The following is a 15,196-nucleotide window of genomic DNA, read 5'->3' as shown; positions in this document are numbered from 1 at the left end:
TTGACACGATTAATTCCGACATTTTATAAAGACCTATAAATGTTCACATGACTGTAGTGGATTCTGCCGCCATCTGCTGGTAATATCGCAGTTTACCAGCGTTGCCTACTTTCTATTTGGTCTGTTTTTAACAACCTTCATCAAATGTTCACTTATTTTATTGCAAATAAAATGGGCAAATTAAGCGTTATTTCTACAAACTAAAACGGCTTTAAAAAGCTGTGTCAATAGTGTATATTTGTCTCTTATTCGGGTGATAGGTCACAAAACAGGTCTGAGTACTAGTCATGTGACAGCGACAAACCTCAGTAGAGTGACAGGACGGTTCAACCAATCATTTGTCGCGTTTTAATTTATACGGCCAATCAGAATCAAGGGGTGGGGACAAAGGGCGAGAGGAAATCCTAAGGAAATGTGTGGGATCTCGCTCGGTGTTTCCAAGTAGCCTGGGTATTATTGACAAACTATTTTCATTGTGTAACGGTAGTTTGTAGTGCATACCGATCGTCCGATACAAACACGGGTGTTGTGACCGACAACTAAGGGGGGGAAGAGGGGAAGCCATAGGTTAAAATGTCGATTCAGTACGAGGTGGAACAGCTGGCTGACAGCTACGGGGTTGCGGACTCGTTCCCCAAAGATTTCGGTTATGGTGAAGAGGAGGCCGACATTGAGGACAACCCGGCGCCGTCCGACAGCAAACCGAGAATCCTGCTCATGGGCTTGAGAAGAAGTGGCAAATCATCCATACAGAAGGTAGTGTAAACTATTATCCTTTCCAGACGAGCTTCACGCAAGTAAATGGGACGTTAGCCAAAATAGCTAACGTTTAGTTTAGCATGTCGTAAGTGATGATAGCTATGGACCATCAGATAACATGTCTTGCTACATGAGTGAAATAACTGAATTAGATCCCCCTCCCTCAGCTAATGACTAGCTAGCCTTCTGTGTTATCTAACATGTGTGCAGCTGTAGCAGTGAATTATTAACCAGGATGACAGGAGTGTGTGCATCTTCACTGATACATGGACATGAAAGCATGTGACTGTTTGGTTAACAACTTGTCCAACACGCCACATATATCTTCGTGCCATCTGTGAGGCATTGGGCAGGTCTGATGTGTAGCTCTCACATGACTGCAACCCGACCACACCTTCCTTTCTGCAAGTCATAACACTTTGTTTGAAATCAGTGCACCTGCAGTGTGGCCAGCATGCTCTTTAAATCATGAGTTAGGGGGAGGGGGGCCCCCCCCCCCCAAGACTGACCCTCCACTAACCTCCCAATGTGCAGCATGTAAAGCTGGACCCCTGCAAGTTACCGTTCAAGTAGAGCAACCAGTAGTCCCAGGGTTTCCTCTAGAACATGTTATCACTGTGGTGGTAAGCCACCCAGATCCTGACGCAGCAGGTCTTGTGATCTATTTACTTCGGAGATGAAGGCCTAAACAGAGGAGTAGGCATGTTGGTGTGGGAAGTAGCACCTCTGTTTTTCCCTATAACATCATGTATTAGGCTTTTTCTTAGAAGTGTAATAATGTTTATGATATTGGTGGTCGTCTTTGATTTAGGTGAGATTGTACACTTGCTAAAACCCTCACTTTTATAAAGGTTGTGGATTAAAAAAAACAAAAACTACAATACAATTAGGAAAATGCTTTATGCGAGTACAAGTCAAGTAATAACTCATTTAACTAAAATCCCACTATTAGACATGGCAACAAAAATGAGTTAATGAAAGAGATTAAAGAGCGATCTGGACCTGCTTTATATGAAAAGTGTCTTTAGATCATTTCTGTTATGATCTGGCGCTACATAAATAAAAATAGACCAAACATATAAATTGATTAATCAAATTACTAAAAGCAATAGATAGGCTATGAACCTGAGGCTTTTCTGTCGCCTTGGAGTTGTTGACCACTTTGCCCAGTTAGTATTCCCTCCTGATCCAGCTAACTCCCACCGCAAGGTTACCTGTCTCCCGTTATGTTCCTCAAGTCTACCTCTTTCGGACGGGCCCTGTGGTTGAATAATAGATGAGCAGCAGTTGTGCTGTCTGTGATATTTTATTATTTATGTTAAAACTCAAGGGGGAAGTAGAATCCGGCTGCATATAGCGTGCCTCGCCAGGAGCCTATCCTCCAGATTCTGCCTGAAGAAACACAAGGAAAGAAGTTTTCTGTACCGGAGTGCACACTTGTACTGTTTTGCTATAATCCACACACCGTCAAGTCTCAGATTAATGTTCTCCTGTAAGTCTCCGGTACGCGCTGGAACACATGTGATTTGGCTTTTTGCTAGCTCATTGGCCTGTGACCTCACTGGCCCATAAACTGATTCACAAAAGGTAGTGGTGGGTGAACACTTCCAGGTCCTTCACCATCAGCCACTGTAATTTATTTTCTACTTGTGACTGTATTCAGTAGAGCAAGTCCCCGTATAAACCCTAAACCACACTTCACTTTATACGGATGCAGTCTTACTGTCTGCTGATTGAAAGAATGCAGCTGATGTGCTGGAGTCATATTATAAACCAGAACACATTACAATAATCGCTCCCGTGAAACAACTTTGTTTTGATACAGGCAATTTTGCAAGATACGGCAGAGTTGAGTAACAAAATGTCCTTTAACAAACATTAAAACTAAATAAAATGACAATCTGTCAATAGCGCACGCAATATTTTCAGGGGATTGGATCTCATGAACTTTAGATAGGAGGAGGATTGTTGTCTGGTTCTAGGTAGATGCCAAATACATTTTTGAAACAAATCTCAGAGGTGCAAATTCTGAAAACTCTATATTAAAGTAATGTTGTGCAAGTGTTTCTGTAACGGATCATTATTTTTGTTGCAAAATACTGTAGAAGTTGTTGTTTTCAGGCTTCACCAGTTATATTTATGAGGTTTCACCATCACAAGCTGCATTAAGGAAGTCTGAAAAGTAGCTCAGCTGTTTTCTCAAAACCTGCTCGTCCACTGTTGGCACGTCAACTTGGCTGAAGCTTTGTCTGGGAATTATAGGAGCTTTGAAACTGGGTTACCTGAGTGTGATTCTAATACTCTCTTTCAGAACCATTTTTTTATCGTGTCGTTGTATCGATCTCATCTTATCTGCATTTCTTTTAACGCGATTCTGATTTTCAGGTGGTGTTCCACAAAATGTCTCCCAATGAGACTTTGTTCCTGGAGAGCACCAACAAGATCTACAAGGACGACATCTCCAGCAGCTCCTTTGTCAACTTCCAGATCTGGGACTTCCCGGGTCAGGTGGACTTCTTCGACCCCACCTTTGACTACGAGATGATCTTCAGAGGAACCGGAGCTTTGATATTCGTCATCGACGCTCAGGTGAAGGACGGAGACGAAAGCGCTTCATTTGACATGGTCACAAATACAGGAAGTGGAACACTCGGTGAAATGTTGGATGTTACACTTTTCAAATTCAAAAATCTGACAATATTCTTGCATATTTCACTTTCATCAACTGCACACATAAAGAAACGTATTTATTTTAGTGCTCACTGTTCATGCGAGGTCCAGTTTGAAGCCCTCGAGAATAAACTCAGTGATGGACGTCCAGAGTCGCCGGGATGAAAGATAATTACATGCCATGGCTTTTATGTCGGTGCTCAAAGTGCTTTTCAAGACGTAATCTCAGCTACGACGTTAGACACAGCTCATCTGATCGCAGGGTTTATTTGTACTCAAGGAGGTGCATCAGATTCAATTAGTTTCAGCAGTCGGTCACACACTGATATCTGAGGAGACTCGTTTTTTGTCTCGCTGTTACGCAAGGCAACGCAGCCAGAGGTTTCCTCGTTCCTGGTGTAAAGAAAGTGCACCTCCGTCTGTCCTGGAGCAGCAGATGATGTTTAGTCTCGGCTTATAAAAGCGCGTGTTGTCACTTTAACACTTTTAATACGCATCATGTGTTCATGTCCCTGTTAATTTTACTGACTGGGAATTAACTTTGGCATTGTTGTAATTGCAATTTATCTATGAAGTATAAGCTTTTGCTGAATTAAAATATTTAAAATGTCCCTTTTTTCTAAAAGGGTTATCAAAGCAGAAGAGGGTCCCATGATTTTATTGTCAATTATGAGGAATTTAAATGTTTAAATAAGCTTAATTGTTTTGTTTGAGCTCAGCTGACGGTATAGCAGAAATAAAGGTGATTTAATTACTAATTAGATGATAAATGTGATTTTAATAAATGGATTGTCGGGCACTTATGGTCAGTTTTCCGCTTTCACGTTCTGAAACTATGTGCATATTGAATAGGTGTAATAACATGTTACTTTTTTCCTCTCAGGATGATTATGTGGAGGCCCTGAGCAGGCTTCACCTCACAGTGTCGCGGGCCTACCGGATCAATCCAGAGATCAACTTCGAGGTGTTCATCCACAAGGTGGACGGACTCTCGGACGATCACAAGATCGAGACCCAGAGAGACATCCATCAGAGAGCCAATGACGATCTGGCGGACGCTAGTTTAGAAAAGCTGCATCTCAGGTACGCTTCATTTAACATTATTTAACTTCTACATCTGTGCAAGGCGAAAGAAGAAATACTTTCATCCCGCTTATCTTTGCAGTTACATGTTTGTATAGAGAGACATTTCAATTGATGGTGTCACACACACACACACACACACACACACACACACTAATGCATACAGACAAAGTAAGTTTGCTCACACTTTATCTCTACAGGCTTCGCCATCATTTCTCATTACTGCATGAAGTAATAAAAGTTATGCAAATATGCCCTTTTCTTTCACCTGCTAACACCTGAGTCCCTCAATATGAAACTATTATAACATCTTCTAAAAACGGAAATAAGAAAATACACCAAAGCATTTTTACTGCTTGTTACGATTCATTTTAAAACACTCCAACTCAACTCCATAAAGAAACTTTTAATCCTTCAGTTCATCTGAAAATATCAAAATCACCACAACTGAAGATGCATGTACAGCAGCTAATCCAAACCTTAAAGTCACCTATTCACCTAGTCGCACTCATGCCGGCCATATGTGAGCACATCGGGAGCATTATATGTTAAAGGGACCTTCGTATTTACAGACTGTTTTGTTGAGACGGAGCTGAAATTGTGTACGATGTTCCTGTCTGCATGTTAAACAGTCCTAATTATTCTTCTTCTCCTTACAATTTCCATAATAAAAGAGAAGTTGATTCTCTAATGTAGCTCATATTATGACGTTTGGTTATTTCCAAATTGTAGTTGTTAAGTTAAACTTATTAATTCAGTATTTGTCTCAACAATTCTGTGTTAAAACAACTTTGTGCTGACAAAACACGTGCAGGCGTTAATAACCAGCCAGTCACACCTCCCCGCTGCATCAGATCTGTGTTAAGTTTGAAAGTGAAAATAAGGCTGCATTCACAAACAGTTTAAGGTGTCCCAACCGTTTCTCCTGAGTCTGCACAACATCATGCACAACATCATCATTATCGGAGGCATGTGGCTTGTAATTTAATCCCAGAGTAGGAATTTTATCAAGATGGCTTTAACATGTGTAACATTGTGAAAGGTTATTTGCATGCGACACAGAAGTTCAGGGCAGAAACTTTTTTGGTTGGTTGGTTAGTTCTGTGATGTCGGCATCGTTGGTGCACAGCAGTCTGTGTCCTGCAGACTCGTAGTGCGACTGTCAGATTCCTCTTTGACCTGCTAATGAAGAAACTTTGACCCCTGCTTCAGATACCGCAGCTGTTAGAATTCACGCAAGGTCTGACATAAGATTTAAAAAGAAGGCTGAAGTGCACATGGATCGTTTGGTGCATATTGAACTGTTTTCTGAGGAAATGTTTTGTAACCGGAGGAGCGGAAATGATTTTTTGATTAATGGCTGAGTCGATAGACAGACGATGTTATTCATGGCAGTGTTATTAAATGATGAAAGGCATTTTTTAAGTAACTTATCAAATACAATACTAGGGTATTTGTTTGCTCGTTAAATGGTAGGGTTTGTTTTTAGTTTTGTTTTTTTTGCCTTTTTTGGTCTTTTAAATTAAATACTTTTCGTCTTTTAAATTAAATACTTTTCGTCAGTAAATTAAATACTTTTCGTCAGTAAATTAAATACTTTTCGTCTTTTAAATTAAATACTTTTGGTCTGTAAATTAAATACTTTTCGTCTGTAAATTAAATACTTTTGGTCTGTAAATTAAATACTTTTGGTCTGTAAATTAAATACTTTTCGTCTGTAAATTAAATACTTTTCGTCTGTAAATTAAATACTTTTGGTCTGTAAATTAAATACTTTTCGTCTGTAAATTAAATACTTTTCGTCTGTAAATTAAATACTTTTCGTCTGTAAATTAAATACTTTTCGTCTGTAAATTAAATACTTTTCGTCTGTAAATTAAATACTTTTTTTCAGTAAATTAAATACTTTTTTTCAGTAAATTAAATACTTTTCGTCAGTAAATTAAATACTTTTGGTCTGTAAATTAAATACTTTTGGTCTTTTAAATTAAATACTTTTGGTCTTTTAAATTAAATACTTTTGGTTTGTAAATTAAATACTTTTTTTCAGTAAATTAAATACTTTTTTCAGTAAATTAAATACTTTTCGTCAGTAAATTAAATACTTTTCGTCAGTAAATTAAATACTTTTCATCTTTTAAATTAAATACTTTTTGTCTGTAAATTAAATACTTTTCGTCAGTCAAAATAAGAACATGTACGTTTTGGCTCAGGAAACCTCTGAACGCCATGACTGATCAAGTCATCAATAGATAATAGAGTTGTAAGAATAATAGATTAGTTTCTGGAAAGAACATTTGTTTGATAAATGGTGCAATCAATCAAGTTTTTCTTAATATTTGTTTTATCACTCAGAAATGCCAAGAATTCTCTGGTTCCAGCGTCTTAATTATTATTATTATTATTTTTTCTTTCTCATTGTAAATTGAATGTTTTGGGGTTTTCAATCGTTGCTGAAAAATGTATCAACAGATTATTTGATGATGCATATGATAATTTGTTGCAGCCCTAATAAAAATAAATAAAAAGAATCAATAATTGCAGCCTTTGCCCTGACACAGTGTGCAGAAACTGTCCTGGTCAGCGCTGCAGCAGCTTTACTGTTGATGTTTGCTGTGTGTTGGCACTCGCTGCACTGTATTTTATGTTTGGTGAGATTGTTGTTTACTCCCGTGAGACAGACAGAGCGGTCTCACATATATAGCGGAGCTGAGAAGGCTTCTCTTTTTTCTTTTTTGCTCTGCCTTGTGCCTCTCTGATGCTTTCTTCACTGTAATGCATATTAAAGTTGAGTTTCTGCCCCAAGCGTATGCAGAAAGCTCCATTTGGCTCGAGTCACTGGCTTCCTCAGAGTCTTTTTTTAATTTATATATCAAAGTAACCAAAGTCCGTACGTCACATGTGTCCAGTTCTGTCATATGAAGGATCAGGCTTAAATGATCAGCTATTTTTCTACCATGTGATCTCGTGACCATCTGTATTTTTACTTGCATTCATATGCGTTTTGAGAAAGTGAGAAGTGTTTCCTACTAGTCACTGCTTATTCACTTCCTTTTTCTTGTTGTTTTTTTTTCTCATTCAGCTTTTACTTGACAAGTATTTACGACCACTCCATCTTCGAGGCCTTCAGCAAAGTGGTGCAGAAGCTCATCCCTCAGCTCCCCACTCTGGAGAACCTGCTAAACATCTTCATTTCTGTGAGTAAACAACAGCCAACACTTTGTTGAATGAAGCTTCTTGTCACTTTGTCATTTACCCGCGTGATTTATGTGTGACGATCTGTGAGTCACTGCCGGCTCTGATGCTGTTGATGATGCGCAAGTTTCTACAATTCACTTCAAGTCCTTTTTATTGTAATGCTGCGTTGACGATGTTGCACAGATGTTCACACTCATTCTCAATGAAACAGTTTGAATTATAAATATATATAATAATATAAAACAAATAAATAAATACTCCTGCCTCACATGACACAACATGCACTTACAGTTTACATGGTAAAGTATTCAGTGCCAGACACTAAATGTCTCCTGGAGAAAAGGGTTTAGTCTAAAGCTCCAGCTCCCTTTTTTATTTTTCATGATTAAGCTCTAAAAACTACTTCAAAGAGCGTTTATTGAACTCGGAGCTTCTGCCTTTGGAATGACTTGCAAGTTTCAACTTGGAAACGTTTGATTTCTAGGTTGTGTGAATGTCATCGGTTGCCACACATCCTGATTTTAAAATTAAAGTAAAACTTCTTTCTGTCTAGTGGTGGGAAATATGGATACAATCCTCTGTCAGGGTATAATCTTAAATCAGTGTCAATGTGCTGTATTTACATTTCAATATGTGTTTTTGATACATTCTAGAAAATCAATTGAGACATTTTTGTTAATGGATAAAATGAAATGCTTAAAATAAATATAAATACTGTAAACCAGATGCATTACAGGGATAACTACCACGGTACAGCAGCGTGAAGAATCTAGCACTGAAACCATTCATTTATTAGGCGTTTGGTTATAATACAATGTTTTTTTAAAATCATTTACAAACATTATTTACTTTTAAAATGTTTGAAAATAGTTTGAAAGATGCTCATTTATTTTGTAAATTTAGTTTGAATCTTAATGTTTAGTTTTTTTAATTACACTATTTCATCGTGTATATAAAAAAAATAAGAAATTACTATATTATAAGGCTTTTCTATTACAATTAAATATCAGACCATAAACTCTAAAGTGACCATACAGATGTTGCAGGTCCAAATTCTGAATTGTAAATATATTCCGTTTAATTTAATCTTCTATGATTAGAAAATTAATATATTTGGGTTTTGGACTGTTTGCTGGATTTTAATTAAATTAAAAAAACTTTTTTACATTTTATAGGCAATGACTTAATAAAGAAATAAACATTAGATGTTGCACCAGTGAAATCGCTCACAGTTGCCAAAGTATTGTCTCACAACATGTGTCATCGCGCACCTCTACTGTCTTAATATCTAATGTCTTTACTATGTTATCATCTCTTCCTCTTCCTCACCCTTCGCCTGATCTTTGCCACGGACAGAATTCAGGGATAGAGAAGGCGTTTCTGTTCGACGTGGTCAGTAAGATCTACATCGCCACAGACAGCTCTCCTGTCGACATGCAGTCCTATGAACTGTGCTGCGATATGATCGACGTGGTCATTGACGTCTCCTGCATCTACGGGTGAGCGCGTTCGCTTTGTTTTTATTTGCACATTTAGTAACGTCAGCGTCGTTTTCAGCTCGTCCTGTCATTCAGATGCAGTTTGCATCCTCTCTGTCTTAAACCGTATAATAAGTGAATTAAAAACCGACCGATTGAATTAACTTTCTGTATAAATGTACATATTAGAGATGTTCAATTCACCCCCGTGTTGTCTGAGGATGCTTTTCATTGAAGCGTAACTTTAATTTATGCATTTATCTGCTTAATTAATCCACATCCACATGCTGCAATTAACACGGCGGTGTTGCGTTGTGCCACACCAGTCTGAGGGAGGACGGCAGCGGCAGTGCCTACGACAAGGAGTCCATGGCCATCATCAAGCTCAACAACACCACTGTGCTCTACCTGAAAGAGGTCACCAAGTTCCTGGCCCTTGTCTGCATCCTGCGAGAGGAAAGCTTCGAGCGCAAAGGTAAACTGTCAGAGAACTCTGCGATGCCCTGCAGCTCATTCGGGTTAATTAGGCAAATGTTGATGTGGCTTTTAGTCGAGGGTTTTCATATTTTCCTCCATTATTCTAACATTGCCGCGAGTGTTTGTAGTCAAAACAAAGGCACCTATACATCGTGATGCAATACAATGTAGTGTTGCACTGAAGTAACAACAATGGTAACGACTGATTCAGCAGAGGCCCAGATATTCTGACTTTAAGCCCCCGAGCTCCAGGAAACACTGGATCGCAGCCGTCTCGCTGCATGAGTAAGATAACCCTGATGACATTGTCAGGGTTGTTTTATCAGACTTTAGAAAGCTCCTTCAAAAGCCACAGAAGAAATCTTTAGTATTTCTAGTATCTTTTAAATCGCTGCCTCTTTAACTTTGCCGTAAATGCAACATTTGAAAGTTTGAGACGTCTTTAGTTTTCTATGTGTTTGAGAGATGCTCCTTTTTTTAAATGACATTATTACATAGTGTGTATGTATAAATGAAATGTATTCTAAATCGTCCCTGAGTACAGATGTTATTTCTTTATTATGTAGACTGTAGTTTAGTTAAGAGCCTAACGTTGTGTCGATTTGACTATAAAATATATCATTTTTCTTTTGTTAGGATTAATAGACTACAACTTCCACTGTTTCCGGAAGGCCATCCATGAAGTATTTGAGGTGGGCGTTTCCACCCAGCGTTCATTGGGCTCCCAGGCGGTGGGCTCGCCCTGCACCAAGGCCGTAGCACTGAACGGCACGCCGCGCAACACTGTCTAGACACTGGTGCAAAAAGAGAGGACAGGAACGATGGAGAAGGGCCAGAGAGCCTGTAGAGGAGAGACTACTAAACTGGGGCTCACCGGAGCGCCAATCACAATCCCCCACTGCTCCCAGCACCCAAAGTACTGAGACGGCTTGAGCAGAGAGAGAGAGAGAGAGAGAGAGAGAGAGAGAGAGAGTGTGTGTGTGTGTGTGTGTGTGTGTGTGTGTGTGTGTGTGTGTGTGTGTGTGTGTGAGACGGCACGGGAGCACAGCGGGGTCAGGCTTCTCAAGATAAAAATGGAAGGGAAATTCAAGCATTCGTTTCAGGTGAATGCGACGCACCGTGTCGGCCGTGAGGAAGTCCACGAGAGGGAAGAAACTGCACCTGGACAGGACAAGGTTCAGGATCTTTCTTTGGGATTTCCTAAAGCGGTCAAAGGCTGTGATAATTAGCTGCTGGTCCCTCTAAGTGGACAATGTGAGGAGGGAAAACAAACCCTCGTTGTAATCTCTTGCTTATGGACAAACTGTGACGTCAGTTTGCAGGATGAACCCGCCCCGGCCACTTCTGTGCTGATAGATTAAAAAAAAAAAAAGAAAAAAAAAAGATGGTGGATGTGAACTGCTAGTCCTAACCCACACATGTTCAGAGATGGCCTTATGTAGATGAAGCTTGTCTGCAGTGCAAGCGTTCTCTCACCACCTCACCTCACCTCACCTCACCTCACCTCCCCCCACCCTACCTGAATGCTGCCCAAAACTCGCTTTTTGGTTTCACTTGTGAAGGGAAAAGGTTTTGTGAGCAGACTGAAAAGGGATTGTGTTGTCCATCTAACTTGGTTTTTGTGTGTGTGTGTGTGTGTATGCAGGTGTATATATATATGTATGTATGAGTGAGAGTGTGTGTGTGTGTGTGTGTGTGTGGGTGTCAATGAAGGTTTTGATTAGATCCCCGACTGGGACCTTTTGACAGAAAGAGTTGATGTCCTTCTTCTCCCTAACAGCAGCTTAGCTTATAATTAAACTCTTTTTCAATCAGTGAAAGTAACTCTTCTGTCCGTGCTCCACTGAAAAGCAAACGTTTGTTTGACTTTGTTAGGTTGTAAAAATTAGTGTGAAATTTGGAAACAGTCTTTTGTGAAATAATTAAATAAATGACTCAGAAACTGTAAAATGATAAAAAAAAAAAAAAAAAAACCGTCATGTTTAAAACTTTGTTCTTTGCCACGTAAAGAAAAGAAATGTATTCGGTTGAGATGCAGGACTGACGGGGGGGTCCATGCTCCACAGTCGCAGTCTGAGACATTTGAAGATGATGATGATGATGATGATGATGATGATGATGATGATATGAACTGGTTGAAACTTGCATGTTTACAGTTCCAGTCCTGCCCAAAAATAATGACCCCATGTTTTGTATTTTAGTTTGGCTCAGTAGGATTCACAAGAACAAAATGTACCCATTCCAAGCATGCAAACATCGGTATGCAAAACCACGTGAGAAAATGAAACTAACCAAGACGATTAAACGTAAACAAGGAGAGGGGGAGGGGGGGGGGGGGGGAAATACCAAATGTCATTACTTCTGCCATAACAATAACCCACAACATGCCTGTTTGTTTGTATCAGGAGGGAGATAAGGTAACTCTGGCTGCATCTAAAGATCTGACTCGCGTGTTATTTTGATACGTTTGCCGAGTAAAACGTGCAGATTTTACTCGGCAAAGGTTCTTCTGGTAACTCGGTGAACTTGCTTCTGGAAAGCGTCCGCGAGATCTTCTCAACCTAGTCGTCATCAGTCACCTGGAAATAAACACTTGCACATCAGAACTGTGATGAACGATTGATTTCATGTATTGTGATGATGCTATACTATGTGAAATAAATTTAAATTTACATTTTGTTTTTGTCAATGTTATAATTGACCCAGCAATTTATTTAAATAAATGAAAAAAAACACAAACTTATCTTGTTGTTGTTGTAAGGAAGTAGAGACACTAAACATTTATTTTTCATGCACTTGTCAAGAAAACAGCCAAAAAATACTCGTGTGTTTATTTAACTTCACGTCTGCAGACTTCTCCGAAATTCACCCATTTAGCCTCATTTGCATATTTAAACATACAATTTCAGAGAACTTGTAATGCAACAAATAATTGTTTTAATGCTTTCAATCAACTGGGGAAGTTTCATGGTGGTCAAAAAGGCAGTTTCCCCTGATCTCGTGTCTCCTTTAACATGCAGACCTACAGGCAAACACAAGATGGCGCTGCAGGACTGCTGCAGTCTTCCTCCCACAAGCGTGTCGTTATTCATGTCTTACCCCTTCTCCAAGTCCAATAACTGTTTTCATACTTGTTAAATTTACAGTAACCGTGCATCATTCTCTGAACCTGTATGGGGAATTATACAGCCTGTTAAAGTACGACTATAAATGTCAGCAGCTTGTGTAACCACAGTCGAGGAAAAAAACCCATTTCATTTATTGGACCTGCAGTGTGAACGTAACAATAGAGTAAATTGGATTATTCAGTATTGATGTAACAAAAGCTTTAGCTCGCATACAATGTGTAAAAGAAGTGAAGTTCATATTTCCTGGATACTTTATGTTAACATCGAAATGATCTTTTTAAACCTTTTGCTAAAATGCTGAAAATAGTATTTTCATGGATTCTCTAAATATGAAAGCACACAGTTAATTGTCTTGAATCTGCTGTTGTTCTTATGGCATTATGAGTGAGGAAACCCCCCCCCCCCCCCCCTTACTGGTTTAGTGCATATAAAAACAACTCGCTGAATAGCTTCGCCATGCAAGTTATTCACCAGTTAAGTTAAATAAGCCTCAAAGCTACTGTCACGACCCATTATGTGGGGAGTAGGCGAGACAGCTAAACACCACTTCCACACAATTTAGATGCAATAAAACACTGACAGCTTTTTTATCCACTTCATTAAGCCAGTAATTTCTTATAAAAATCTCCCGCATTAATCCTGGCCATGGTTTCCCTGCGGTTCCTTAAGCTCTCCTCCAACCTTAGCCGCCTTGCTTTGATGCTTACTCAAATAGGCGCTAATTTGAGATAAATTATGCATCCACATGTAGACTACCCATGCCAAGGAATATAAAGTGTGACACTCTGAAAGATGGTGAATTAAAGCAAAGTGTGATATCTCGACGGCCTAATGGCAGATAGGTTAGACCTGTCAGCCTGACGGTTTGTTGATCTGCGAGTCACTGCGGAGAGGTCATGTTTATGATGTTTTGAAGGTCATTTGGACTCTGTAACTAATCTACGTCTTTATTGTCCTTTTAATGTTGATAAAATAAGATAAACAAGACACAGGTTATTGTTTCCATTCAGACGCATAAATGAGTGAGTTTAATAGATTGTATACATCTACTACATACAAGTAGCATGGGGGGGGGGGGGGGGGGGGCAAGAGAGGTACCAAATATACATACATATACACATAAATAGTAACTATTAAGTGTGTTGAGACAAAAAAGTCTCTGAAGTTGCACTTGAGGGAATGAAATTGTGCGCTCGTTATAGCGTCTGCAGATATTTTTAAAAAGCGAAAGCGTTATTGCACTTGTACCAGCAAAAGCAACATTTTGCAAAGTGTACGTCTCATAATGCAAGATAGAGTTGAAAACAAACCCAGATGGCAGAATGCAATCGAGACTAATGCAAGATTAAACACACCATTTGGTGGATGCTTTTATCCTGAACATCTTTTATCATTGTCCCATATTCATTATTAATGAAAGGTTAACTGAATGGCTGTAATAAAATAACATCAGCGAACTTCCCTGAATTTAAAGAGACTTAAACGACTCATTAGACAACAAGACAAAATGTCCAACATGCGGTAAGACAAAGTTCTAATCAAGAAATTGATTTAAAAAATCCTAACTTCAGAGGAACTGTATGGACTTTATAGAGCATCTGGATGATCTCATATCCTCTCAGTGACTTCATCCAGTCTCTAGATGGGGCTGTTGTCTGCTGTTTCAGCTGTTGTCCCTCACGCTTCTCTCAGTCTTTCTGCTCCACAGTGCAGGCAACATGGAGATCAACATCCCATTCAGATGGAGCAGGAGAAAAGGAGGAGAAGTTGAGGAAGCAGCAGAGAGAGAGAGAGAGAGCTGCATGATGTACAACTGTAATTTGGCACCGTAGCAGCTGCTGAAATTGCCTTGCTTTATCAAAGGCAACGCTTCGCCCCCTGTCCCTAATAAGGAAGCTTAACCAATAATGAAATAAATTCAGCAGAACACACTTTTGCCTATGATGTCACGCTCACTTCCGCTCGCCGCTCCGTCCTTCATCTTCGATGTCTTAGTATCATTACAACAATGATATTGCCATTACGTTCTTAATAAAATCTCAGTCAGCGGTGTATTATCTCCCGTCTTTACATTTTATTAGCCTTGCTTATGAGAGATGAGGGAAAAATGATGAGACTAAGTGAGACGTCTTAGATAGGTGACGGATGTAATACAGGCTTCATTTGTTATATTGTAAGATAATGCAGCTTCAGTGAGTGTAATTATGTAGCATGGACAAGTGCAGCTGGTGCTGAGACGGACTGTACGACATGTTAATGTCACTATTTTTGATTCTTTACTTATGTATAAAAATAGAAATGATTAAGTGTTCAGTTGTTCATGAACGGGACATATTGCAGCGAGAACTTTGATTATAAATCTGTTGCTCAAAACACTACAGTAATATACCCGAGGGTAAAGAT

At 39.2% G+C, this 15,196-nt stretch overlaps 1 protein-coding gene across 1 annotated transcript; it reads left to right on the top strand.

Annotated features, from left to right (window-relative positions):
- Window positions 1-374: 374 nt before the first annotated feature.
- On the top strand, window positions 375-12,342 carry rragca (Ras-related GTP binding Ca). The gene is made up of 7 exons (XM_029452285.1): window positions 375-756; window positions 3,145-3,348; window positions 4,313-4,512; window positions 7,595-7,709; window positions 9,067-9,209; window positions 9,515-9,663; window positions 10,302-12,342. The coding sequence occupies exons 1-7, from the start codon at window positions 574-576 to the stop codon at window positions 10,454-10,456; spliced, it is 1,149 nt and encodes a 382-aa protein (XP_029308145.1). The 5' UTR covers window positions 375-573; the 3' UTR covers window positions 10,457-12,342.
- Window positions 12,343-15,196: the final 2,854 nt, after the last annotated feature.

The sequence above is a fragment of the Cottoperca gobio genome, chromosome 16 (genome assembly GCF_900634415.1).
Source record: "Cottoperca gobio chromosome 16, fCotGob3.1, whole genome shotgun sequence".
Lineage (NCBI taxonomy): Eukaryota > Metazoa > Chordata > Actinopteri > Perciformes > Bovichtidae > Cottoperca > Cottoperca gobio.
This window is presented reverse-complemented; position numbering and strand designations above follow the sequence as displayed.